The 25,074-nt window shown below is 50.5% G+C and overlaps 1 protein-coding gene across 1 annotated transcript in view; it reads right to left on the bottom strand.

Annotated features, from left to right (window-relative positions):
• The window catches only part of OTOG (otogelin), a 595,066-nt gene extending 570,567 nt beyond the window's left edge, over window positions 1-24,499 (bottom strand). The window contains exons 1-4 of the mRNA XM_075326471.1: window positions 24,491-24,499; window positions 24,292-24,397; window positions 20,386-20,478; window positions 6,000-6,154 (exon numbers count right to left, since the gene is read on the bottom strand). Coding sequence (XP_075182586.1) covers window positions 6,000-6,154; window positions 20,386-20,478; window positions 24,292-24,397; window positions 24,491-24,499 — 363 coding nt within the window. The remainder of the gene's footprint in view (window positions 1-5,999; window positions 6,155-20,385; window positions 20,479-24,291; window positions 24,398-24,490) is intronic.
• Between the last annotated feature and the right edge of the window lie 575 nt (window positions 24,500-25,074).

Raw genomic sequence — 25,074 nt, forward strand, 5'->3', positions numbered from 1 at the left:
TGTTCCCCCCCTGCAGCCACAGAACCCTGCTGTGAAATCTCCGGGGACCCCGCATTTGCTGTGGTAGCCCCCACCTCACACACTGGCTCTCTCCCTGCAGTATCCTGCTCCCTGCTTATCTCTGCAGAGGGCAACAGATCCCAGCTCACTGGCTGATCACTGGTAAAGGCATTGTCACACCCTTCTCCCACCCCCTCCCCTGTCACAGCTGCAGCTGTGTGTGTGGTGTCAGTGTAAGCAGAAGACCCCGAGCTCACTCCCTCCTCCCTTACATCACGTACAGATAACACATCAACATTGTCAGGGATAATGTCAGTACTGGCTGAAAGATCAGCCCTTGGGGATTCGGGGGCCTCAAACTGGGAGGTTATCCGCCCCAAATCTGTCCCAAGTAACACTTTGGCGGGACTCCAAACAGTTATCCCCACCTCCCTCACCCCTCATCCTGCACCCCAATTCAAATAAACCTTGGCGACGGAGAGCGCCGGGTCAATGCCTCCAATCCCGGAGACAGCGAGGGTTTTTCCGGGCACCAAGTCTTGGGGGGACACCATCTCAGGCCATACGAGGATCACCTCGGTGGCGCTGTCTCGCAGTCCCATGGTCGTAGACCGGCCGACTGTGACGGGCTGTAAGTTGTCCCGGGACCTACCACCACCCCCACCCACACACCACACCGTGGGAGGTTTTTGGGACGGGGATGGGGCTGGGGCCTCGGGACGCTGAGGGCACATGGCCTTGATGTGTCCAGGTTGGTTGCACTGGTGGCACCGCCTTGGTTCTGCCATGGGCCTGGAGAGCGGAGTTGGGGGGGGGACACCCCCTGCAGTCTAGGGGCAGGTGGGGCAGTCGCAGAATTCATCTTACCCCCTCTCCAGGTGCTGCTGGCGTCCGCTCTCTTGGCCTCAGGGGCCCGATTGTTGGTGTAGTCATCCGTCAGGGCGGCCGTAGCAGTGGACCCCTTTGGCTTCTGGTCTCGGATGAACTGGCAGAGATCCTCAGGGCAGTTCCACAAGAGTTGCTCCGTGATGAACAGATCCAGGATCTCCGGTCCGGTGGTAAGCTGCAGGCCTTGGGTCCATTGGTCGGCAGCTCAGGCAAGTGCCCGCCGGTGGTCAGCCCAGGAGTCCTTTGGTCCCTTCTGCAGGCTCCGGAACTTCTTGCGGTAGGACTCCGGAGTAAGGTTGTACTGTTGGATCAGGGCCTGCTTGATGGTGTCATAGCCCTGATCTGCCTCAGCAGGCAAGTCCCCAAGGATTTCAAGGGCCTTACCCCATAAACGGGGGGTCAGGTATTTGGCCCACTGGTCCTTGTCCAGATGGTGCTGCCGGCAAGTCCGTTCAAAGGCAGTCAGAAAAGAGTCCAAGTCTCCATCCTTCTCCAGCACTGGGAAGTCCTCAACACGGACCTTTGGAAGTTTGGTGTCTCGATGGTCACGGGTGGCTGATGAGGGCCGGAGCTGAGCTAGCTGCAGCTGGTGGTCACGCTCTGCCTGTTGCTGTCGCTCTGCAGCCTCACGCTCTGCCTTGCGCTCTTGCTCTGCAGCCTCACGCTCTGCCTCGCGCTCTCGCTCTGCAGCCTCACGCGCTGCCTTGCGGTCTGCCATGAGGTCCTGGTAGCTCTCCCGGTCTCCAGCCTGGAGTAGGGCCATAGCCAGTTGTAGCAGGGCATCTGAGCCTGCCAGGCTCGGTGGATTGGCAGGTGGTGACCTGCGGCACGCTGCAGAGCCTGGTGATCCGCTGTCCACTGCAGAGCGGAGCACTGGCATCTGGCTCGTTGAGGACCCTTGGGTGGGCTCCTTCTCGCCTTGTCCATAATTGCCAGGTTGTGCACTGTCCTCTGCAGAGTGGCTCTCTGGCGTCAGGCTCCTGGAGGACTCGTGAACAACCTCCTCTTCGCTGCGCACAACACCGTCCTCCACCTCCTCGCCTCTGGCCAGAGCATTGGCCAGTTCTTTGGCTTTGCTCCTGGTGTTCTCAGCCACTCTTGCAGACTTTGGTCACTGACACAAAACCGACATCTGACGCACCCACACACCTTACAGTATCTGCACTCTGACACTCTAGTGTTGGTCTGGTCTGAAGACCCCAACAGCCACAGCTGCTACTGGCAGTCTTTAGTGTCTGGGAGTATGGGTCTCACACTCACACACTATTATCTCGATCCCACCGCTTCCCACCAATATGTCACGAACGGGGGGGGTAGGAGGCGGAAATTCCTTTCCTTTCTACCACCCGTCCGACCGACAGAGCACGTGACACGCTCTCTAGCGCCCCTCTTATAGTCAGGCCAATTATGGAATTGCCCGACAATAAGCAAGGAGGCCGCTATTCTACTATGCCGATGACTGAAGGGCTCCCAGTGAGAGTAAGGTATATATTCCCCCGACCTCAGCGGACGGAAATATATCTAAACCTACCCAAATCTCACCGGCTGCCCCACAATGATCCTTGGCATAAACTCGCTGCCACCAATCGATTTACGGTAACTATTCGCAGAGCCCACAGACGTGGGATTCAAGATCGAGATAACAGAACAGCCCAAGATTAATTATATAATTTATTGGGCCTAAGCCACACTAGAAACTACAATATATTCAATATGGTATCTACAGCATACACATAGGTCGGAGTACATTTACAAATAAAGCATGGTTTACAAACAGGCATACAGTTCAAGCAGTTACCTTATGCATCTGGCCACAGGGGGGCGCTGCTAGACCAGGGTTCCAGGAACTTCCTCACATGTGTTCAGACACAGACCCCCGAGCAAGAACAAGCTGAAAATGGCTGCACTGAGGTTATCAAACAAGCTCAATCCCTGTCCCTTCCTACCTTAGTGACCTCAGAGGGAAGCACTGCCACTCCTCCTGCCGTGAGTCAAAGTAATATTCCAAAGGGATTATTGGCCATAACTTTGCCTGGGAACGTCGTAGGCAGACGTGCTCTCATTTTTACAGTTATGATTTTATCTTCAAAATGATAGGACACATGGCTGGTCTGCTGGTTCCCCACTGGCCTATATCACGTTTGGGATACTTCCAAAGGTCCTACGCCTATATAAAATATGTGCGGGGCTCGTCAGCCTGCCCCAATGCCATATTTCTGCTTGACATATTTATAGGAAGCACAGCTCACGAGATATTACACATATTTTACTGGAGTCTGGCTGTCTGGATACTTCAAAGCCTGCTAAGTAGATACAAACTTCTACCACAGTGTCACTGAGGGGGATCTTCCTGGGTCTTTTGATGATTCCCAGGGCTAAAGCTGGTGTCACACAAAGCGACAGCGACAACGACGTCGCTGTTACGTCACCATTTTCGGTGACGTAACAGCGACCTTGTAAGTCGCTGTTATGATCGCTGCTTAGCTGTCAAACACAGCAGAAGCAGCGATCATAACGTCGCTGTGCTACATGTGCAGAGAGCAGGGAGCCGCGCTTAGCGCTGGCTCCTTGCTCTCCTAGGTACAGTACACATCGGGTTAATTAACCCGATGTGTGCTGCAGCTACATGTCACAGTGCAGAGAGCAGGGAGCCGCGTGCACTGCTTAGCGCTGTCTCCTTGCTCTCCTTGCTACAGTATACATCGGGTTAATTACCCGATGCATACTGCAGCCACATGTCACAGTGCAGGAGCCGGCGCTGGCAGCAAGAGCGGAGGCCGGTAACGAAGGTAAATATCGGGTAACCAGGGAAAGGTCTTCCCTTGGTTACCCGATGTTTACGCTGGTTACAGCTTACCGCAGCTGCCAGACGCCGGCTCCTGCTCCCTCTGCTCGCTTCATTTCGTCGCTCTCTCGCTGTCACACACAGCGATGTGTGTGTCACAGCGGGAGAGTGACGACCAAAAAATGAAGCTGGACATTCAGCAACGACCGGCGACCTCACAGCAGGGGCCAGGTCGTTGCTGGATGTCACACACAGCGACGGGACGTCGCTGCAACGTCACAGAAAATGGTGACGTAGCAGCGACGTCGTTGTCGTCGTCGTTATGTGTGACACCAGCTTAACAGCTCAGCTAATCTCCATATCATAGGAGATTGCTTTCTGCTCACACAGACCAGTTGCTCAAGTTCATTAGCATACTAATTGAAGCCTCTTTACTACCTTTCAGGAAGATGGCTATAGGAATATGGCTTCATAGCCCAGAATATACTCCTATGCCCTCACAGTAGGTTCATGCGGCAGCGCAACAACTCTACATATTGGGTAGGTTCATGCAGCAGCTCAACAACTCTACATCTGGGGGCAGTTCATGCGGCAGCGCAACAACTCTACATCTGGGGTCGGTTAATGCGTCATGTCATGAGGTGGGAAAGCCAAGGAGTCCAAGGTCAAAAGACAGGAGAGTAGGTCAGAGACAAAAGGATCAGACAAGTGAAATAGCAAAAGGGATACTACAAGAGAGTAGTCACAAGCCACAATCCGAGGTTAAGCAACAAAGACCAGAATATCGCAACACCGAGCACAAAGCTACAAGTAGAAAAGGTCTGACATCGGGAGAAAGCCCATGGTAAGGCTACAAAGACACCCTTCAATTTTCTGGGAACAGCCCAGTCCGCTGCAATTCCAGAGTGGGCAGCTGTGCTGTCTTTCAAAATACTGACAGCACAGTATGCCCCTGCCATCTATTGGGCGACTGAGCTGTCACTCACAGCGTCCCTATGATACAGTGAGTGACTGATTCGTGAAAGCATGAAAGGGGTATTTTACTTGGTTTGAACACTAATAGGCTTCCATGGAAGCAAAAGCGTTGTGCAAGTACTGAAATACATATGTCTCTAAAAATTAGGAGGTACGCCTTTCTGTGACTGCGTCACTGCATCGGAACACTGTCTACTCCACCAAATATTATATTTTAGGAGAGGGGGCCCAATTAGGACTTTTGCTATGGGCGACATGATTTCACTTGGCATGATGTACACCCACAGCAGCTGCCATCCCTGGAAGGATGAATCCAGCTATAGGGATCCTGTGAGTAGCTGTCATTTCTGAGAGTCAAGTGGAAGAATGGTTCCATATTGAAGTAGAGTATCTGGAGTAGCTGCCACCTCTGAGAGTCAAGTGGAAGAATTGCTCCACATTGAACGATCCAGGGAGGGAGTAGATGCCAACTCTGAGAGTCAAGAAGAAGCATGGCTTCATATGAAGGGATCCATAGAGTAGCTGTCATCTCTGACAGTTAAGTAGAAGGATTGATTCATATGAAGAGAATTTGGGAGTAGCTGCCATCTCTGAGAGTCAACTGGAGGGATGGCTTCATATTGAGGGATTCGGGGAGTAGCTGCTACCTCTGAGAGTCAACTGAAAGGATGGCTTCATATTGAGGGATTCGGGGAGTAGCTGCCACCTCTGAGAGTCAACTGGAGGGATGGCTTCATATTGAGGGATTCGGGGAGTAGCTGCCACCTCTGAGAGGAAGGATGGCTTCAGATTGAGGGATTCGGGGAGTAGCTGCCACCTCTGAGTCAACTGGAGGGATGGCTTCATATTGAGGGATTCGGGGAGTAGCTGCCACCTCTGAGAGGAAGGATGGCTTCAGATTGAGGGATTCGGGGAGTAGCTGCCACCTCTGAGAGGAAGGATGGCTTCATATTGAGGGATTCGGGGAGTAGCTGCCACCTCTGAGAGGAAGGATGGCTTCAGATTGAGGGATTCGGGGAGTAGCTGCCACCTCTGAGAGGAAGGATGGCTTCATATTGAGGGATTCGGGGAGTAGCTGCCACCTCTGAGAGGAAGGATGGCTTCAGTTGGAGAGATCAGATGTTATGGAATGAGGATGCAGATTTCACATAATTGCTGCATTATAGCAGTACTGTTCATCCTCTTGTCATTAGGTTGATCACTCACACACGTTTCCTACTGGATGTACGGACTGTCACTGACCCTGAGGTCTCAGTATGAGAGCTGGACGCCACCAGAAAATGGCGCAATGTAAAAACAACCAATGAGATAGCTATAGTATAAATGAAGAGAAACTGTGCAGTCATCTCACCTGTACAGCGAAGCTTTGCTCATCTGGTTCTACGTGGCGCAGGAGATCATATGTCAATTTTCCAGGGAAAAAAAAATAAAGTCCATCAAATGTTTCGTAATGATACTGCCCCCACGTTCTGCAGATGTTCTCCCGCTCCGGCCCCGTATTATACACTGAAATAGAAACAACAGGTCAACACATCCATGTACACACACAATGCATGTCTAAGGCACATACATATACACACATGAAACTCATCTAGAGCACCTACATATACACATGACACATGTCTACAGCACCTACATATACACATGACACATGTCTACAGCACCTACATATACACATGACACATGTCTACAGCACCTACATATACACATGACACATTTCTACAGCACCTACATATACACATGACACATGTCTACAGCACCTACATATACACATGACACATGTCTACAGCACCTACATATACACATGACACATGTCTACAGCACCTACATATACACATGACACATTTCTACAGCACCTACATATACACATGACACATGTCTACAGCACCTACATATACACATGACACATGTCTACAGCACCTACATATACACATGACACATGTCTACAGCACCTACATATACACATGACACATGTCTACAGCACCTACATATTGTCACGCTCCCCGGGTCCTCACCCCCGCTCCCCGGCTCACCTGCCACGCTGCCCGCTCCTCAGCCCCCGGATTCCGTCCGTCCCAGGCCCCCTGGTCCCCGATCCCGGCGCCCGACGGCTTCCCAGGACCTGGCCGGCTCTCCTGCGTCCTCCTCTCAGCCTCCTTCCCTGGCTTCTGGCACCCGGGCGGCGCGCATGCGCGTTAGGGCGCGCGCCGCGGTCACTGACCCTTTCTTAAAGGGCCAGCGTCCATTAACAGGAAATGAGGTTGAACAGGTACTGGGTATAAAGGGGGTTATTGTCCAAGGGGGCGGGGCCTGATCTTCGTGTTCCCTGAGCTAGGAGTCAGGTCTCCTGGTGTTTATGTGCCTGTACTCACCTATCTCTCTTTGTAGAGCCGTACCTGCCTCGCCATCCAGTCAGCCGTATCCTGAACCCCGCACACTGTCCGTCTGCCATCTGACAGTCCGTACCATCTCGGATCCCTGCGGTGACCCGTCATCTCGCTCCTGAGGTTCCGGACCCTGCCTGATATCATCTCGGCTTCCGAACCTGAGCTACGTCACCAGGACTACCATCTGTGACTCCGTGGTCCCAGGGACTCCTCCGCTGCCTTCACTTGCACGGACTGTTTTGCTGCCCATCAGTGCTTCAGCTGCCGGACTCCCTACCACCATCTTCGAGTTCGGTCCAGTGGATCCACCTCCTGGGTCGGCCCGACCGCCCGGCCGTGACAGTAAGATCAGGCCATGGATCCCGCTGCAGCACTAGCGGCCTTGCAAGAGGAACTCCAACGTCAGCATGAAGTCCAGACCCGCATGTTGCAATTTATGACCTCCGTGGACACCCGCCTGTACACGTTACAAGCATCAATGACGCCTGCGGCACCCAGGTCCCCAGCTAGGCAAGCCATGGCTCCCGCACCAGTGGCAGCCTCTTCAGATGCTTCCCGTCTCCGTTTGGCGTCACCACCTCGTTATGCTGGAGATCCCAAGACCTGCAGGGGCTTCATAAACCAGTGTTCCCTTCATTTCACGCAGCTGCCACATCTGTTCGCCTCTGACCAAGCCAAGGTCGCCTTTATAATGTCTCATCTGGAGGGCGAGGCGCTGGCGTGGATGAACCCCTTGTGGGAGAAGGAGGACCCCATGACCAAGAACCTTCAAGACTTCCTGCAGGCCTTTCGCAGCACCTTCGACGAGCCGGGACGCGCCTCTGCGTCTGCTTCATCCCTCCTCCGCCTACGTCAAGGAACACTGACGGTGGGCCAATATGCCATCCGTTTCCGTACTTTGGCTTCTGAACTCGGGTGGAATAATGAGGCCCTGACAGCCGCCTTCTGGGAAGGACTCTCGAGTCGCATCAAGGATGAGTTGGCGGGTCGTGACGTGCCCTCCACCCTAGATGCCCTGATTGCCCTAGCCACTCGAGTGGACATTCGTTTCCAGGAACGCTCCAAAGAGCTGTATCGTGAGAGACGTGCAGTACGGCACTCCCCTCCTCCACAGAAGTCCTCTGTGCCTCACTCATCAACAGCTGGGATTCCTGTCCACGAGCCCATGCAGGTTGACCGAGTACGACAGTCTGACCAACGTAGAGCAGAGCGGCTCGCCAAAGGCCTCTGCTTTTACTGCGGAGAGGGCACTCATCTCTTACGCTCCTGTCCGGAAAGGCCGGGAAACTCCAAAGCCTAGGGTTGGTAGGAGAGGCCACCCTAGGTGCTGGGACTCTCTCAGACCCAGTTATGTGGACGGTACAAGTGTCAACAGGAGAGACGCGCTTCACGGCTGAGGCATACCTCGACTCCGGAGCAGCAGGCAATTTTATCCAGCAGGCCACGGTGGACAAGTACCAGCTGCCTGTTACTCCACTCGATAAGCCCCTAGTGATTGCCTCGGTGGATGGGAGACCCCTCTCTGATACCATCTCCTGGATCACCAAGCCGGTGGAATTGCGTATAGGTGCTCTGCACACCGAGAACATCGCTCTCTACGTCCTTCCACACATGTCCCATCAAATCCTGCTGGGACTTCCTTGGTTGCGGACACACGAACCATCAGTCAGCTGGGGTACTGGCGAAATCACTCGTTGGGGCTCTGCCTGTCATGAGAGATGTCTAAAGTCCCTACAACCAATCCGACGTCCCCCGGCTCCAGAGAACCTACCGGAACTGCCCTCGGCCTATTGGTCCTTCGCGGACGTTTTTGACAAGAAGGAGTCTGAGGTACTTCCGCCACACCGTCCCTACGATTGCGCCATCGACCTGCTCCCAGGAACAACACCACCTCGAGGACGGATATATCCGTTGTCTCCAGCTGAAACCAGGGCCATGTCCACATACATCACGGAAAGCCTGGCAAAGGGATTCATCCGGAGATCCTCCTCTCCTGCGGGAGCAGGCTTCTTCTTCGTTAAGAAGAAAGAGGGTGACCTTCGCCCATGCATTGACTACCGGGGCTTGAATCAGATCACCATAAAAAACAAGTACCCCCTACCGCTCATCCCCGAATTGTTCGACCGGCTCAGAGGAGCCCGTGTGTTCACCAAACTGGATCTTCGGGGTGCCTACAACCTAGTTCGTATCCGCTCTGGGGACGAATGGAAGACCGCATTTAATACTCGCGACGGGCACTACGAATACTGCGTGATGCCCTTCGGTCTGTGTAACGCTCCTGCCGTATTCCAAGAACTGGTGAACGACATTTTCCGACCTCCTCTACGTATGTGTAGTAGTTTATCTGGATGACATCCTTGTCTTCTCTCCGGACCTCCAGACCCACAGAGAGAACGTAAAGCTGGTTCTACAAAGACTGAGAGAGAATCGTCTCTACGCCAAATATGAGAAGTGCGTCTTTGAGCAGTCTTCTCTTCCTTTCCTGGGATACATCATCTCGGGTACTGGGTTGCAGATGGATCCAAAGAAGGTCTCCTCCATACTCAACTGGCCTCCTCCTTCTGGACTGAAGGCAATCCAACGGTTCCTGGGATTCGCCAACTACTACCGCCAGTTTATCCCGCACTTCTCCGCCCTGACTGCTCCTCTCTCCGCTTTGACCAAAAAGGAGGCTAAACCAAAGGACTGGTCACCTGCGGCCGACGCCGCGTTTTGCTCTTTGAAGCGAGCTTTCGCCTCCTCTCCTGTACTCCACCGACCGGAGTTAAACCGCCAGTTCACCTTGGAGGTGGATGCCTCCTCCTCAGGAGCCGGAGCAGTGCTCATGCAAAAATCCTCCTCCGGGAAGATGGTGACTTGCGGTTTCTTTTCTAAGAGCTTCTCAGCACCTGAACGGAATTACACCATCGGTGACCGAGAATTATTGGCGGTCAAACTAGCTCTGGAGGAGTGGCGTTACCTCCTGGAAGGAGCAGTGTACCCCGTGACCATCTACACGGACCACAAGAACCTGGAATACCTGCGGTCCGCTCAGCGACTGAACCCACGGCAAGCCAGGTGGTCCTTATTCTTTGCCAGGTTTGACTTCCAGCTCCACTTCCGACCCGCGGACAAGAATGTACGCGCCGATGCCTTGTCTAGGTCCCTCATGCCCATGGAGCAGGAGGAAGAGACTACCCAACCTATCATCCCTCCTAGCAAGATTGTTCCGGTGGCTCCCGTCACTCTGGCCCAAATACCACCCGGGAAGACCTATGTCTCGGAGACCGACAGGCTAAAAGTGTTACACTGGGGTCATGCCTCAAAAACAGCCGGCCATGCAGGCCAGAAGAGAACATGGGGTGCGATTGTACGCCATTACTGGTGGCCATCCCTTCGCACTGACGTCGCCGCCTTTGTCTCTGCCTGCTCCTCTTGTGCCAGGAACAAGACGCCCAAACACCTGCCCTATGGCCGTCTTCTGCCTCTACCGATACCCTCAGTTCCGTGGCAACACATAGCTATGGACTTTATTACGGACTTGCCATTGTCATCCGGACACACAGTCATATGGGTCGTGGTGGATCGGTTCTCTAAAATGGCCCATTTCGTCCCTATGGCTGGACTGCCCTCTGCTCAGGAACTCGCGGACGCCTATATACAACACATCTTCCGCTTGCATGGCTTTCCATTACACATCGTATCAGACAGAGGAACTCAGTTCACTTCCCGCTTCTGGAGGGCTCTCTGTAACCATCTGGGAGTGACTCTGGACTTTTCATCTGCATACCATCCTCAGTCTAATGGCCAGGTAGAGAGGGTCAATCAAATCTTGACCTCTTTCTTACGTCACTACGTCAATGCCCATCATGACGACTGGTCCGCCCTTCTACCTTGGGCTGAATTCTCCCACAACCACCACTTCAGTGAGTCGTCCTCCAGCTCTCCCTTCCATGTTGTTTACGGGCTTCAGCCTTCCATCCCATTGCCTGTATCCCCCTCTTCGGATGTCCCTGCTGCAGATACAGTAGCCCGTGACTTTGCAAACATTTGGGACTCTGTCAAATCGTCCCTTGGGCGTGCTTCCCTGCGGATGAAAAGACACGCCGACAAGAGACGTCTGGACCCTCCGTGTTTCTCTCCTGGAGACCTCGTCTGGCTTGCTTCCCAGTACGTCCGCCTGAAGATACCATCATACAAGCTGGGTCCTCGCTACATTGGGCCGTTTAAAGTCCTCAGCAAGATCAATGAGGTTTCCTACAAGCTACAGCTCCCGGCCACGATGAGGATACCCAACTCATTCCACGTCTCCCTGCTCAAGCCGGTTATCCTTGGTCCCTTCTCCGATGCTGCCAGTCCGGCCCCTCCACCTATTGCCGATGACGACATCTATGCGGTAAGGGATATCGTGGCCATGAAGACTGTTCGAGGTCGGCAGTTCTTCCTGGTGGACTGGGAAGGGTATGGTCCTGAGGATAGGTCTTGGGAGCCCAGGGAGAACGTGGGCACTCCTCTTATCCGTGCCTTCATGTCCCGGTTGCGGGGTGGGGGGCGTGGGGGGGGGGGTACTGTCACGCTCCCCGGGTCCTCACCCCCGCTCCCCGGCTCACCTGCCACGCTGCCCGCTCCTCAGCCCCCGGATTCCGTCCGTCCCAGGCCCCCTGGTCCCCGATCCCGGCGCCCGACGGCTTCCCAGGACCTGGCCGGCTCTCCTGCGTCCTCCTCTCAGCCTCCTTCCCTGGCTTCTGGCACCCGGGCGGCGCGCATGCGCGTTAGGGCGCGCGCGCGGTCACTGACCCTTTCTTAAAGGGCCAGCGTCCATTAACAGGAAATGAGGTTGAACAGGTACTGGGTATAAAGGGGGTTATTGTCCAAGGGGGCGGGGCCTGATCTTCGTGTTCCCTGAGCTAGGAGTCAGGTCTCCTGGTGTTTATGTGCCTGTACTCACCTATCTCTCTTTGTAGAGCCGTACCTGCCTCGCCATCCAGTCAGCCGTATCCTGAACCCCGCACACTGTCCGTCTGCCATCTGACAGTCCGTACCATCTCGGATCCCTGCGGTGACCCGTCATCTCGCTCCTGAGGTTCCGGACCCCGCCTGATATCATCTCGGCTTCCGAACCTGAGCTACGTCACCAGGACTACCATCTGTGACTCCGTGGTCCCAGGGACTCCTCCGCTGCCTTCACTTGCACGGACTGTTTTGCTGCCCATCAGTGCTTCAGCTGCCGGACTCCCTACCACCATCTTCGAGTTCGGTCCAGTGGATCCACCTCCTGGGTCGGCCCGACCGCCCGGCCGTGACACATATACACATGACACATGTCTACAGCACCTACATATACACATGACACATGTCTACAGCACCTACATATACACATGACACATGTCTACAGCACCTACATATACACATGACACATGTCTACAGCACCTACATATACACATGACACATGTCTACAGCACATACATGTATGAACGATGCACAATTAAAGCACATACATTTACACATATGACAGATGTTTATATTACATACATGTACATACACGTCAGATGTCTACAGCACATACATGTAAACACAAGACACTCCTCTACTGCATAAGTCTAATATAGTCCGTGTTGGCCTGCACGTTTGCATCTTCATTGCCTCCTCAAGTCTTAAGTCACTTGATTAAATTGTAGCTAGATCTGAGTCCATGACAGCCCGGGCAGCACTAAACCTTCACTGATGGATGGGGATAGCATATATAGAGCGGCAGCTGCACGCTGGCCAATCTATGTGTAATAGCTATACAATGGATGGCTCAGTGCACAGGCAGCCGGGGTCTCACAAGTGCGAGGCTTGGTCACAATTATTGTCCAGTGTGAATGCAGCTTAAAGGGTTTGTCTGGTCTTATGACCGAAGTATCAAGTCACTATAATCCTCACACCGCCCATACCACATATTGTCAGGATTCTCCAGTGTCTGCGAGAGGGTCCTCATGTGACCACAAATATGCAAATTGCAACAGTATAAGATCGGACAAAGCCTTCACCACAAACTGCAAAATAAATGTGAAGCTGGCAAAGGGAAGGCGCTTGTACAGAATTTGCCATATTTCTCAGAGTGTACAGCAGACAGATCAGCAGGAGACAAGTAATCTGCGCCAGATATCCACTCACACTTATTTCCACTCACACTTATTTCCACTCACTTATTTCCACTTTACTTATGCAAGTTGTGTGTTGGACTTGTGCTGCAAAATACATTTCCCACATCTCTATGCTTCAACTATGTTCTAGCTGCTGCTTTCTTTTAAATCTAGAGACCTTTTACATATTCGGTGCATTATCCATCCATATCAGTCCCTCTCTCCTCCCCGCCCCTATTTACAGCTCACAATCTTCATCTATATCAGTCCCTCTCTTCCCCCCTCCGCCATTTACAGCTCACATTCTCCATCCATATCAGTCCCTCTCTCCTCCCTTCCCTCATGTACAGCTCACATTCTCCATCCATATCAGTCCATCTCTCCTCCCCTCCGCCATTTACAGCTCACATTCTCCATCCATATCAGTCCCTCTCTCCTCCCCTCTGCCATTTACAGCTCACATTCTCCATCCATATCAGTCCCTCTCTCCTCCCTTCCCTCATGTACAGCTCACATTCTCCATCCATATCAGTCCATCTCTCCTCCCCTCCGCCATTTACAGCTCACATTCTCCATCCATATCAGTCCATCTCTCCTCCCCTCCGCCATTTACAGCTCACATTCTCCATCCATTTCAGTCCCTCTCTCCTCCCCTCCCTCATGTACAGCTCACATTCTCCATCCATATCAGTCCATCTCTCCTCCCCTCCGCCATTTACAGCTCACATTCTCCATCCATATCAGTCCCTCTCTCCTCCCCTCCGCCATTTACAGCTCACATTCTCCATCCATATCAGTCCATCTCTCCTCCCCTCTGCCATTTACAGCTCACATTCTCCATCCATATCAGTCCATCTCTCCTCCCCTCTGCCATTTACAGCTCACATTCTCCATCCATATCAGTCCATCTCTCCTCCCCTCTGCCATTTACAGCTCACATTCTCCATCCATATCAGTCCATCTCTCCTCCCCTCTGCCATTTACAGCTCATATTCTCCATCCATATCAGTCCATCTCTCCTCCCCTCTGCCATTTACAGCTCACATTCTCCATCCATATCAGTCCATCTCTCCTCCCCTCTGCCATTTACAGCTCACATTCTCCATCCATATCAGTCCATCTCTCCTCCCCTCTGCCATTTACAGCTCACATTCTCCATCCATATCAGTCCATCTCTCCTCCCCTCCCCCATGTACAGCTCATATTCTCCATCCATATCAGTCCATCTCTCCTCCCCTCCCTCATGTACAGCTCACATTCTCCATCTATATCAGTCCCTCTCTCCTCCCCTCCGCCATTTACAGCTCACATTCTCCATCCATATCAGTCCATCTCTCCTCCCCTCTGCCATTTACAGCTCACATTCTCCATCCATATCAGTCCATCTCTCCTCCCCTCCCTCATGTACAGCTCACATTCTCCATCTATATCAGTCCCTCTCTCCTCCCCGCCCCCATTTACAGCTCACATTCTTCATCCATATTAGTCCCTCTCTCTCCCCTCCGCCATTTACAGCTCACATTCTCCATATATATCAGTCCCTCTCTCCTCCCCGCCCCTATTTACAGCTCACATTTTCCATCCATATCAGTCCCTCTCTCCTCCTCTCCCATGTGCAGTTCACATTCTCCATCCATATCAGTCCCTCTCTCCTCCCCTCCCCATGTACAGCTCACATTCTCCATCCATATCAGTCCATCTCTCCTCCCCTCCGCCATTTACAGCTCACATTCTCCATCCATATCAGTCCCTCTCTCCTCCCCTCCCTCATGTACAGCTCACATTCTCCATCTATATCAGTCCCTCTCTCCTCCCCTCCGCCATTTACAGCTCACATTCTCCATCCATATCAGTCCCTCTCTCCTCCCCTCCGCCATTTACAGCTCACATTCTCCATCCATATCAGTCCCTCTCTCCTCCCCTCCGCCATTTACAGCTCACATTCTCCATCCATATCAGTCCCTCTCTCACCTCCCCTCCGCCATTTACATCTCACATTCTCCATCCATATCAGTCCCTCTCTCACCTCCCCTCCGCCATTTACATCTCACATTCTTCATCCATTTCAGTCCCTCTCTCCTCCCTGCCCCCATTTACAGCTCACATTCTCCATCCATATCAGTCCCTCTCTCCTACCCTCCCCCATTTACAGCTCACATTCTCCATCTATATCAGTCCCTCTCTCCTCCCTGCCCCAATTTACAGCTCACATTTTCCATCCATATCAGTCCCTCTCGATTCCCTTCTGTCTCGTACAGCTCACAATCTTCATCCATATCAGTCCCTCTCTCCTCCCCTCCGCCATTTACAGCTCGCATTCTTCATCCATATCAGTCCCTCTCTCCTCCCCTCCGCCATTTACAGCTCACATTCTCCATCTATATCAGTCCCTCTCTCCTCCCCACCCCCATTTACAGCTCACATTTTCCATCCATATCAGTCCCTCTCGATTCCCTTCTGTCTCGTACAGCTCACAATCTTCATCCATATCAGTCCCTTGCTCCTCCCCTCCGCCATTTACAGCTCACATTCTTAATCAAAATCAGTCCCTCTCTCCTCTCCTCTCCCATGTACAGCTCACAATCTTCATCCATATCAGTCCCTCTCTCCTCCTCTCCCCCATGTGCAGTTCACATTCTCCATCCATATCAGTCCCTCTCTTCCCCCCTCCGCCATTTACAGCTCACATTCTCCATCCATATCAGTCCCTCTCTCTTCCCTTCCCTCATGTACAGCTCACATTCTCCATCCATATCAGTCCATCTCTCCTCCCCTCCGCCATTTACAGCTCACATTCTCCATCCATTTCAGTCCCTCTCTCCTCCCCTCCCTCATGTACAGCTCACATTCTCCATCTATATCAGTCCCTCTTTCCTCCCCTCCCCCATGTACAGCTCACATTCTCCATCCATATCAGTCCCTCTCTCCTCCCCATCCCATGTACAGCTCACATTCTCCATCCATTCAGTCCCTCTCTCCTCCCCTCTCCATGTACAGCTCACATTCTCCATCTATATCAGTCCCTCTCTCCTCCCCTCCCCATGTACAGCTCACATTCTCCATCCATTCAGTCCCTCTCTCCTCCCCTCCCTCATGTACAGCTCACATTCTCCATCTATATCAGTCCCTCTCTCCTCCCCTCCCCATGTACAGCTCACATTCTCCATCCATATCAGTTCCTCTCTCCTCCCCTCTCCCATGTACAGCTCACATTCTCCATCCATATCAGTCCCTCTCTCCTCCCCTACGCCATTTACAGCTCACATTCTCCATCCATATCAGTCCCTCTCTCCTCCCCTCCGCCATTTACAGCTCACATTCTCCATCCATTTCAGTCCCTCTCTCCTCCCTGCCCCCATTTACAGCTCACATTCTCCATCCATATCAGTCCCTCTCTCCTCCCCTCTGCCATTTACAGCTCACATTCTCCATCCATATCAGTCCCTCTCTCCTACCCTCCCCCATTTACAGCTCACATTCTCCATCTATATCAGTCCCTTTCTCCTCCCTGCCCCAATTTACAGCTCACATTTTCCATCCATATCAGTCCCTCTCTCCTACCCTCCCCCATTTACAGCTCACAATCTTCATCCATATCAGTCCCTCTCTCCTCCCCTCCGCCATTTACAGCTCGCATTCTTCATCCATATCAGTCCCTCTCTCCTCCCCTCCGACATTTACAGCTCACATTCTCCATCTATATCAGTCCCTCTCTCCTCCCCACCCCCATTTACAGCTCACATTTTCCATCCATATCAGTCCCTCTCGATTCCCTTCTGTCTCGTACAGCTCACAATCTTCATCCATATCAGTCCCTTGCTCCTCCCCTCCGCCATTTACAGCTCACATTCTTAATCAAAATCAGTCCCTCTCTTCTCTCCTCTCCCATGTACAGCTCACAATCTTCATCCATATCAGTCCCTCTCTCCTCCTCTCCCCCATGTGCAGTTCACATTCTCCATCCATATCAGTCCCTCTCTTCCCCCCTCCGCCATTTACAGCTCACATTCTCCATCCATATCAGTCCCTCTCTCCTCCCTTCCCTCATGTACAGCTCACATTCTCCATCCATATCAGTCCATCTCTCCTCCCCTCCGCCATTTACAGCTCACATTCTCCATCCATATCAGTCCCTCTCTCCTCCCCTCCCTCATGTACAGCTCACATTCTCCATCTATATCAGTCCCTCTCTCCTCCCCTACGCCATTTACAGCTCACATTCTCCATCCATATCAGTCCCTCTCTCCTCCCCTCCGCCATTTACAGCTCACATTCTCCATCCATTTCAGTCCCTCTCTCCTCCCTGCCCCCATTTACAGCTCACATTCTCCATCCATATCAGTCCCTCTCTCCTCCCCTCTGCCATTTACAGCTCACATTCTCCATCCATATCAGTCCCTCTCTCCTACCCTCCCCCATTTACAGCTCACATTCTCCATCTATATCAGTCCCTCTCTCCTCCCTGCCCCAATTTACAGCTCACATTTTCCATCCATATCAGTCCCTCTCGATTCCCTTCTGTCTCGTACAGCTCACAATCTTCATCCATATCAGTCCTCTCTCCTCCTCTCCCCCATGTGCAGCTCACATTCTCAATCAAAATCAGTCTCCCGTTCTCCCTCTCTCCCATGTTCAGCTCATCTTTTTCATCCATATCAGTCCCTCTCCCCTCCCCTATGTACAGTTCACATTATCCATTCATATCTATTCCTCTGTCTTCCCTCCCCCATGTATAGTTCACTTTCTAACCCCTTTGCCATGTACAGCTCACATTCCCCGTCATATAAGTCCCTCTCTCCTCCCCCAAATGTACAGCTCATATTCTTCATTCATATCAGTCACTCTCTCTTCTAACCTCCCCTTGTACAGCTCACATTCTCCATCTATATCAGTCCCTCTCTCCTCCTATGTAAAGCACTCATTCTCCATTCACATCAGTCCCTCTCTCCTCCCCTCCCCATGTACAGCTCACATTCTCCATTCATATTTATTCCTCTGTCTTCCCTCCCCCATGTACAGTTCACATTCTCCATACATATTCATCCCTGTTTACACCCCTCACCCATGTACAGCTTATATTCTCCATCCATATCAGTTCCTCTCTCTTCCCCATGTACCTCTCACATTCTCCATCTATACACGTGGTCAAAATTGTTAACACCCCTCGTTTAATGAAAGAAAACTCCACAATGGTCACAGAAATAACTTGAATCTGACAAAGGTAATAACATATAAAAAAAATCTATGAAAATGAACAGATGAAAGTCAGACATTGCTGCTTTTCTGCTTCCACAGAATTTAAAAAAAATTAAAACTCATGAAATAGGCCTGGACGGAAATTATGGTACCCCTGAAAATAATGTGATAAAAGAGACATGTTACATTAAGGTGTGTCCACTAATTAGCATCACAGGTGACCGCAATCTTGTATCAGTCAGTGGGCCTGTATATAGGGCTACAGATATTCACTGTGCAGCACACTCAATATAGACCAGAGGAAGCGAAGGAAGAGTTGTCTCAGGAGATTAGAAAGAAAATTATAGACAAGAATGTTAAAGGTAAAGGTTATAATATAACCCCCTCCCCATGTAAGCTCATATTGTCCATCCATATCAGTCCCTCTCTCCTCCCCCCCCTATGTATAGCTCACATTCTCCATCTAGATCATTCCCTCTCTCCTGTCTTCTCTCATGATGTACAATTGACATTCTCCATTCATATCAGTCCCTTTCACCTCTAGTCTCCTATGTACAGGTCACATTTCCCATCCATATCTGTCCCTCTCACCTCCCTTCCCCATGTACAGCTCACATTCCCCATCCATATCAGTTCCTCACTCCTCCCCTCTACAATGTACAGTTCATATTCTCCATCTATATCAGCACTTCTCTTCTCCCCACTCCCTATGTACAGCTCTCACTCACCATCGATATCAATCCCTCTCTCCTCCCTTCTCTCATGTACAACTGACATTCTCCATCTATCAGTCCTTCTCTCTTCCCCTCCCCCATGTACAGCTCACATTCACTATCCATGTCAATCCTTCTCTTCTCCCCTTCACCGATGCACAGCTCACATTCTTCATCCACATCAGTCCCTCTCTCCTCCTCTCTCCCATGTACAGCTCACATTGCACATCCATATCATTCCCTCTCTCCCCCTCCCCCATGTATAGCTCGCATTGCCCATCCATATCAGTTCCTCTCTCCTCCATTCCCCAATGTACAGTTCACATTCTATTCCCCATCCATATCAGTCTCTCTCACCTCTCCTCTCCTATGTACAGCTCACATTTTCCATCCAAATCAGTCCCTCTCTCCTCCCCATGTACAGCTCACATTCTCCATCCATATTAGTCCCTCTCTACCTCTCATCTCCTATGTACAGCTCACATTTTCCATCCATATCAGTCCCTCTTTCCTCCCCATGTACCGCTCACATTATTCATACATTTCAGTGCCTCTCTCCTCCCCTCCCCCCCACATACAGCTCACATTCTCCATCCATATCAATCTTTCTTTCCTCTCCCCCCCTGTACAGCTTCCATTCCCATTCCATGTCATTCTTTCTCCAATCCTCCCTGATGTACAGCTCACATTCCCCATCTATATCAGTCCTTCTCTCTTCCCCTCCCCCATGTACAGCTCATATTCCCCATCCATATCAGTCCCTCTCTCCTCCCTTCCCCCATGTACAGCTCACATTCCCCATCCATATCAGTCCCCCTATCCTCCCCTCCCCCATGTACAGCTCACATTTTTCATCCATATCAGTCCCTCTTTCCTCCCCATGTACCGCTCACATTATTCATACATTTCAGTGCCTCTCTCCTCCCCTCCCCCCACATACAGCTCACATTCTCCATCCATATCAATCTTTCTTTCCTCTCCCCCCCTGTACAGCTTCCATTCCAATTCCATGTCATTCTTTCTCCAATCCTCCCTGATGTACAGCTCACATTCCCCATCTATATCAGTCCTTCTCTCTTCCCCTCCCCCATGTACAGCTCACATTCTCCATCCATATCAGTCCCTCTCCTCCCTTCCCCCATGTACAGCTCACATTCCCCATCCATATCAGTCCCCCTATCCTCCCCTCCCCCATGTACAGCTCATATTTCTCATCCATATCAGTCTCTCTCACCTCCCCTTCCCTCATGTACAGCTCACATTTTCCATCCATATCAGTCCCTATCTTTTCCCCTCCCCCATGTATAGCTCACATTATTATATAAGATATTCACCTATTTGACATCTGGATCCGGATGCATTGTATCGGCTGCAGTCACAGAACTTCTTCTGCCAACACTCACCTCCATTGAAGCAGGACAGAACATCTGGGAAGTAAAGATAGGGATGTTAGATGCACTGACTTGGGGTCGTTCGCCAGCACCTACCTGTGAAAGCTAAGACTCTTCTCAAATCACTGTTTATGTAGCAGGTAGCAATTAGAGATCAGCAAACCTGTTCGATAAAGGTTTTCCAATTTCACATTCAGTACGAGCCTTATGCGGGCGTCACACGCTACGATCTATCGTGCGATCGCACGAGCGATTGTACCCGCCCCCGTCGTTTGTGCGTCACAGGCAAATCGCTGCCCGAGTCGCACAAAGTCGTTAAACCGCTGTCACACGTACTTACCCGCTGAGCGACCTCGCTGTGGGCGGCGAACATCCACTTCCTGAAGGGGGAGGGACGTTCGGCGTCACAGCGACGTCACACAGCGGCCGGCCAATAAAAGCGGAGGAGTGGAGATGAGCGGGACGTCAACATCCCGCGCACCTCCTTCTTTCTGCATAGCCGGCGGGTGCCACGGGATTTAGGTAAGCTGTGTTCATCGTTCCCGGGGTGTCACACGGAGCGATGTGTGCTGCCCCGGGTACGATGAACAACTGGTGCCATTAAAATTAAAAGATTTTTTTGAAATTAAATGATGAGTACACGACTCATGATTTGTGAACGAGTCAGCGTCACTCGGAGGTGTCACACAAGACGACGTCACAAGCGATGCCGGATGTGCGTCACAAAAAACGTGACCCCAGCGATGCATTGCACGATAGATCGTCTCGTGTGACGCCCGCATTAGCCTGTTCGGTTGGTGCTCGGTAACACAAGCACTTTCGGGTTTTTTTTCTTAACTTTATTTGCGGATGTTTCTGCATCCAATCATGGAGCAGCAAACATCCACAAGGTTCAGACACAAAGGCTTGTGTAATTGGCTGCCCAAGTCACATGTCCGTCTGCATATAAAAAGCGGACATGAGGTGTCGGCGGCATTTTGTGAATGTGAAACTTTAGAAAAGGTGCTGCCAGGGCTGCCAGACAGTGAGCTTAGCTAGTGGTTTAATGATAGGTAGATGAGATAGATAAGAGAGCGATAGTGTAGAATAGGGACATTCAATGCAGGGAGAGCTGTGTGCCACAAATCAGCATTTCATGATAGAAATAGCAATAGCTACTTCTCAGTGCCTGTAAACAGTTACCAGTGAAGGATCTAAATAGCCATTGCTACTTATTACTGCCTGCTCCAAATTAGCCAGTGAACCACATTTCTAAGTACTCTTAGTACTGCCTACTGTACATTTGCTAGTGAACAAGATAAAAAGGTCTTGGCAGTTTTCATTGCATGCTCAAAATTACGCACTCAATCACATTTCTAGGTATTGTTAGTACTGCCTGCTGTCAATTTGCTAGGGAACTAGGTAAAAAGGTCTTGGCAGTTTTCATTGCCTGCTCAAAATTGTGCAGTCAATCACATTTCCATGTATTGTTAGTAATGCCTGCTGTCAATTTGCTAGTGAACTAGGTAAAAAGGTATTGGCAGTTTTCATTGACTGCTGAATATTATGCAGTCAATCGCCTTTCTAGGTAAAGTTAGTAGTGCCTGGTGTCAATTTGCTAGTGAACTAAGTAAAAAGGTCTTGGCACTTTTCGTTGCATTCTCAAAATTACACAGTGAACCACATTTGAAATTATTGGTACTATTTAAAAAAAATTGTTTAAAAGAACTGAGAGTCCTCAGTGGTTGATACCTTTTAATGGCTAACTGAAAAGATGGTAATAATTGCAAGCTTTCGAGACTACTCAGGTCTCTTCATCAGGCATGGTATAACACAAAATCTGAAGAGTCACGTATTTATACACAACAGGACTTAGAATAGTGCAGTAAAAAAAAAAAAAAAAAAAAAAAAAAAAAAAAAAAAAGAACAAGTTATATGAAACAGTTCTGTTTCATATAACTTGTTCTTTTTTTTTTTTTTTTACTGCACTATTCTAAGTCCTGTTGTGTATAAATACGTGACTCTTCAGATTTTGTGTTATACCATGCCTGATGAAGAGACCTGAGTAGTCTCGAAAGCTTGCAATTATTACCATCTTTTCAGTTAGCCATTAAAAGGTATCAACCACTGAGGACTCTCAGTTCTTTTAAACAATTTTTTTTATCTCTACTGGCTAACACGGTACAAAGATATATTTTACTGGTACTATTTAGTGCCTTCAGAATATTGCCAAATGAGGCAGGAAATAAATAATTTATCTTTTGTGTTAGATGTCTGACAGGTGTGGCCATAGTGTTGTAAAACATCTGTTTGAAAAGGGAAGCCATGAGTGGTAAATCCCAATGAGATTGTGAGGGAAGAGTGAATAGGCAGTGTGCTGGAGGTGTAAGTGTGCGAAATTCTGTTAGTCAAAGCTCTAGTGAGCAAACACCGGCTCATCCTATCCCAAGGAAAATGAGAACAACTTCCAGTACTGGACAGCCTACTACACTAGATTTCTTTGGCAGCCGCACATGGCTTCAACTTTAAAATGAAGCTGATAAACAGCAGGTGCAGGAGTGGATGGCAAGCGCTGCATCAAGTGGCCTCTCCTCCTCTTCCTGCACCTCAACAACACACAGAGTATTCATCAGATGTGCCACCCCAATTACATTTATTTCCGCCCGCATCACAAATCTCCAACTGGCAAACTAACTGTGGAGAACCACACATGGGTGAGTCTGCAGAGATTCTATCCCATGGGCATCAGAGGTCTGCTCTAAAAATTTGCAGACTCAAGACGATGAAAGCATCTTCACCGGTGCCGAGAATCTTTGTCAGTTGGATCCTGACGATGTAGGGTCCGAGCAGGATCCCAACCGTCGTCAACTGGCGTTAACCTCCGGGGGGTGGAGGTGATGATGATGATGATGAGACTCAGATACCTGAGGTGCACGCATACTGTCCTGTGATGTCAGGTCAGGAAGAGGAGGAATGGGGCAACATAGAGCATCATGATGAAGTTCTAGATTTGACTTAGTGTGAACCCAGAGGCACACAGCTGAGTAGTTCAGCAGATAAGGAGGAGGAGGAGGAAGATGAGGATGCAACCATGAGAAGCACTGCATCCTCACCCACAACTCTGGCTGTGACCAGCAGCGGTCATGGTTCTGCAGTTCGCAGGAATGGTTACCTAGCTTGGGCCTTTTTTTGACACCACAAAGGATGACACAACTTTCCTTACATGCCAATGTTGTAAACAACGACTCGGTAGAGGCAAAAATTGAAATAATTTGACTACTACATACATGAAGTGGCACATGCGCAACCAAAATGGAATACCGTGGGAATCTTACTACGCTGAAATACGGCCTACCAAGCTTACCCAACCACCGGCTGCTTAATCAACCGTGTCTGCTGCTTCTTCCTCCTCCTGCATCACCATCAAAACTATTCTCACACAAGTCTCCGACCGCAGAACCTCCACTTGTTTACCTGCTATAGTCGGGGTGAATGAGAGCCTGTCAGCTGTTACAGAAGTGACCATGCCTGGTGTTATTGACCCATGTGACACACCGAGCACACCACGTCTCTCAATTCAGCATTACATCTCCGCCTCCAGCTCTCTCACAGTCCACCGGGCGGTCGTGTACACCTTACTCTAACCTCTCTCAGCACAGCAGCCAGCCCTCGCTTCATAAAGCTGTGCCTGTGCTACACCATCATGTCGCAGCCAAGATTACCTTTTCCTTGAATACCTCTGGGTTTCCCAGGGTGCATTTCACCACTCACACTGGACAAGCAAGCATGGTCAGGGGCATCTGGCTGACTGGACACTGAGTAACTCTGGTGGCTACAGGGGCAGGGGTAGGTGGGGAAGGGGCTGCTTACCAAGTCTTGCAGGACAAACCTCTGAATCCTTCCACTGCTTCCTGCTTCCTCCACTGCTGCTTACTCCACCTCCTCTAGGGTCTTCACCTGCGCCCTCAACCTCTCCCTTAATGTAACACGCATTCCATGAGTGCAGAGAGAATCCCCCACCTCAGTACAGCTCGGCCAGGGCTCAACGCAATCAGGCAGTGCTGAAAACAATCTGCATTGGAGAACGAAGTCACACAGCTGCAAAGTTGTGGACCGCTATCAGGGCCGAGTTTGATAAATTATTATTATTATTTATTATTATAGCGCCATTTATTCCATGGCGCTTTACAAGTGAAAGAGGGTATACGTACAACAATCATTAACCCCTTCAGCCCCCGGGCACTTTCCGTTTTTGCGTTTTTGTTTTTTGCTCCCCTTCTTCCGAGAGGCGTAACTTTTTTATTTTTCCATCAATCTTGCCATATGAGGGCTTGTTTTTTGCGGGACAAGTTGTACTTTTAAATGAAACCATACGTTTTACCATATAGTGTACTGGAAAACGGCAAAAAAATTCCAAGTGCGGAAAAATTGCAAAAAAAAGTGTGATCGTACAATCGTTTTTGGGATATTTTATTCACTGTGTTCACTATATGGTAAAACTTAGATATCTATGTGATGCCTCAGGTCAGTGCGAGTATGTAGACACCAAACATGTATAGGTTTACTTGTATCTAAGGGGTTAAAACAAATTCACAAGCTTGTCCAAAAAACGTGGCGCACGTTTTGCACCATTTTCCAAAACCCGTAGCGATC

Source organism: Anomaloglossus baeobatrachus, chromosome 10, assembly GCF_048569485.1.
Source record: "Anomaloglossus baeobatrachus isolate aAnoBae1 chromosome 10, aAnoBae1.hap1, whole genome shotgun sequence".
Lineage (NCBI taxonomy): Eukaryota > Metazoa > Chordata > Amphibia > Anura > Aromobatidae > Anomaloglossus > Anomaloglossus baeobatrachus.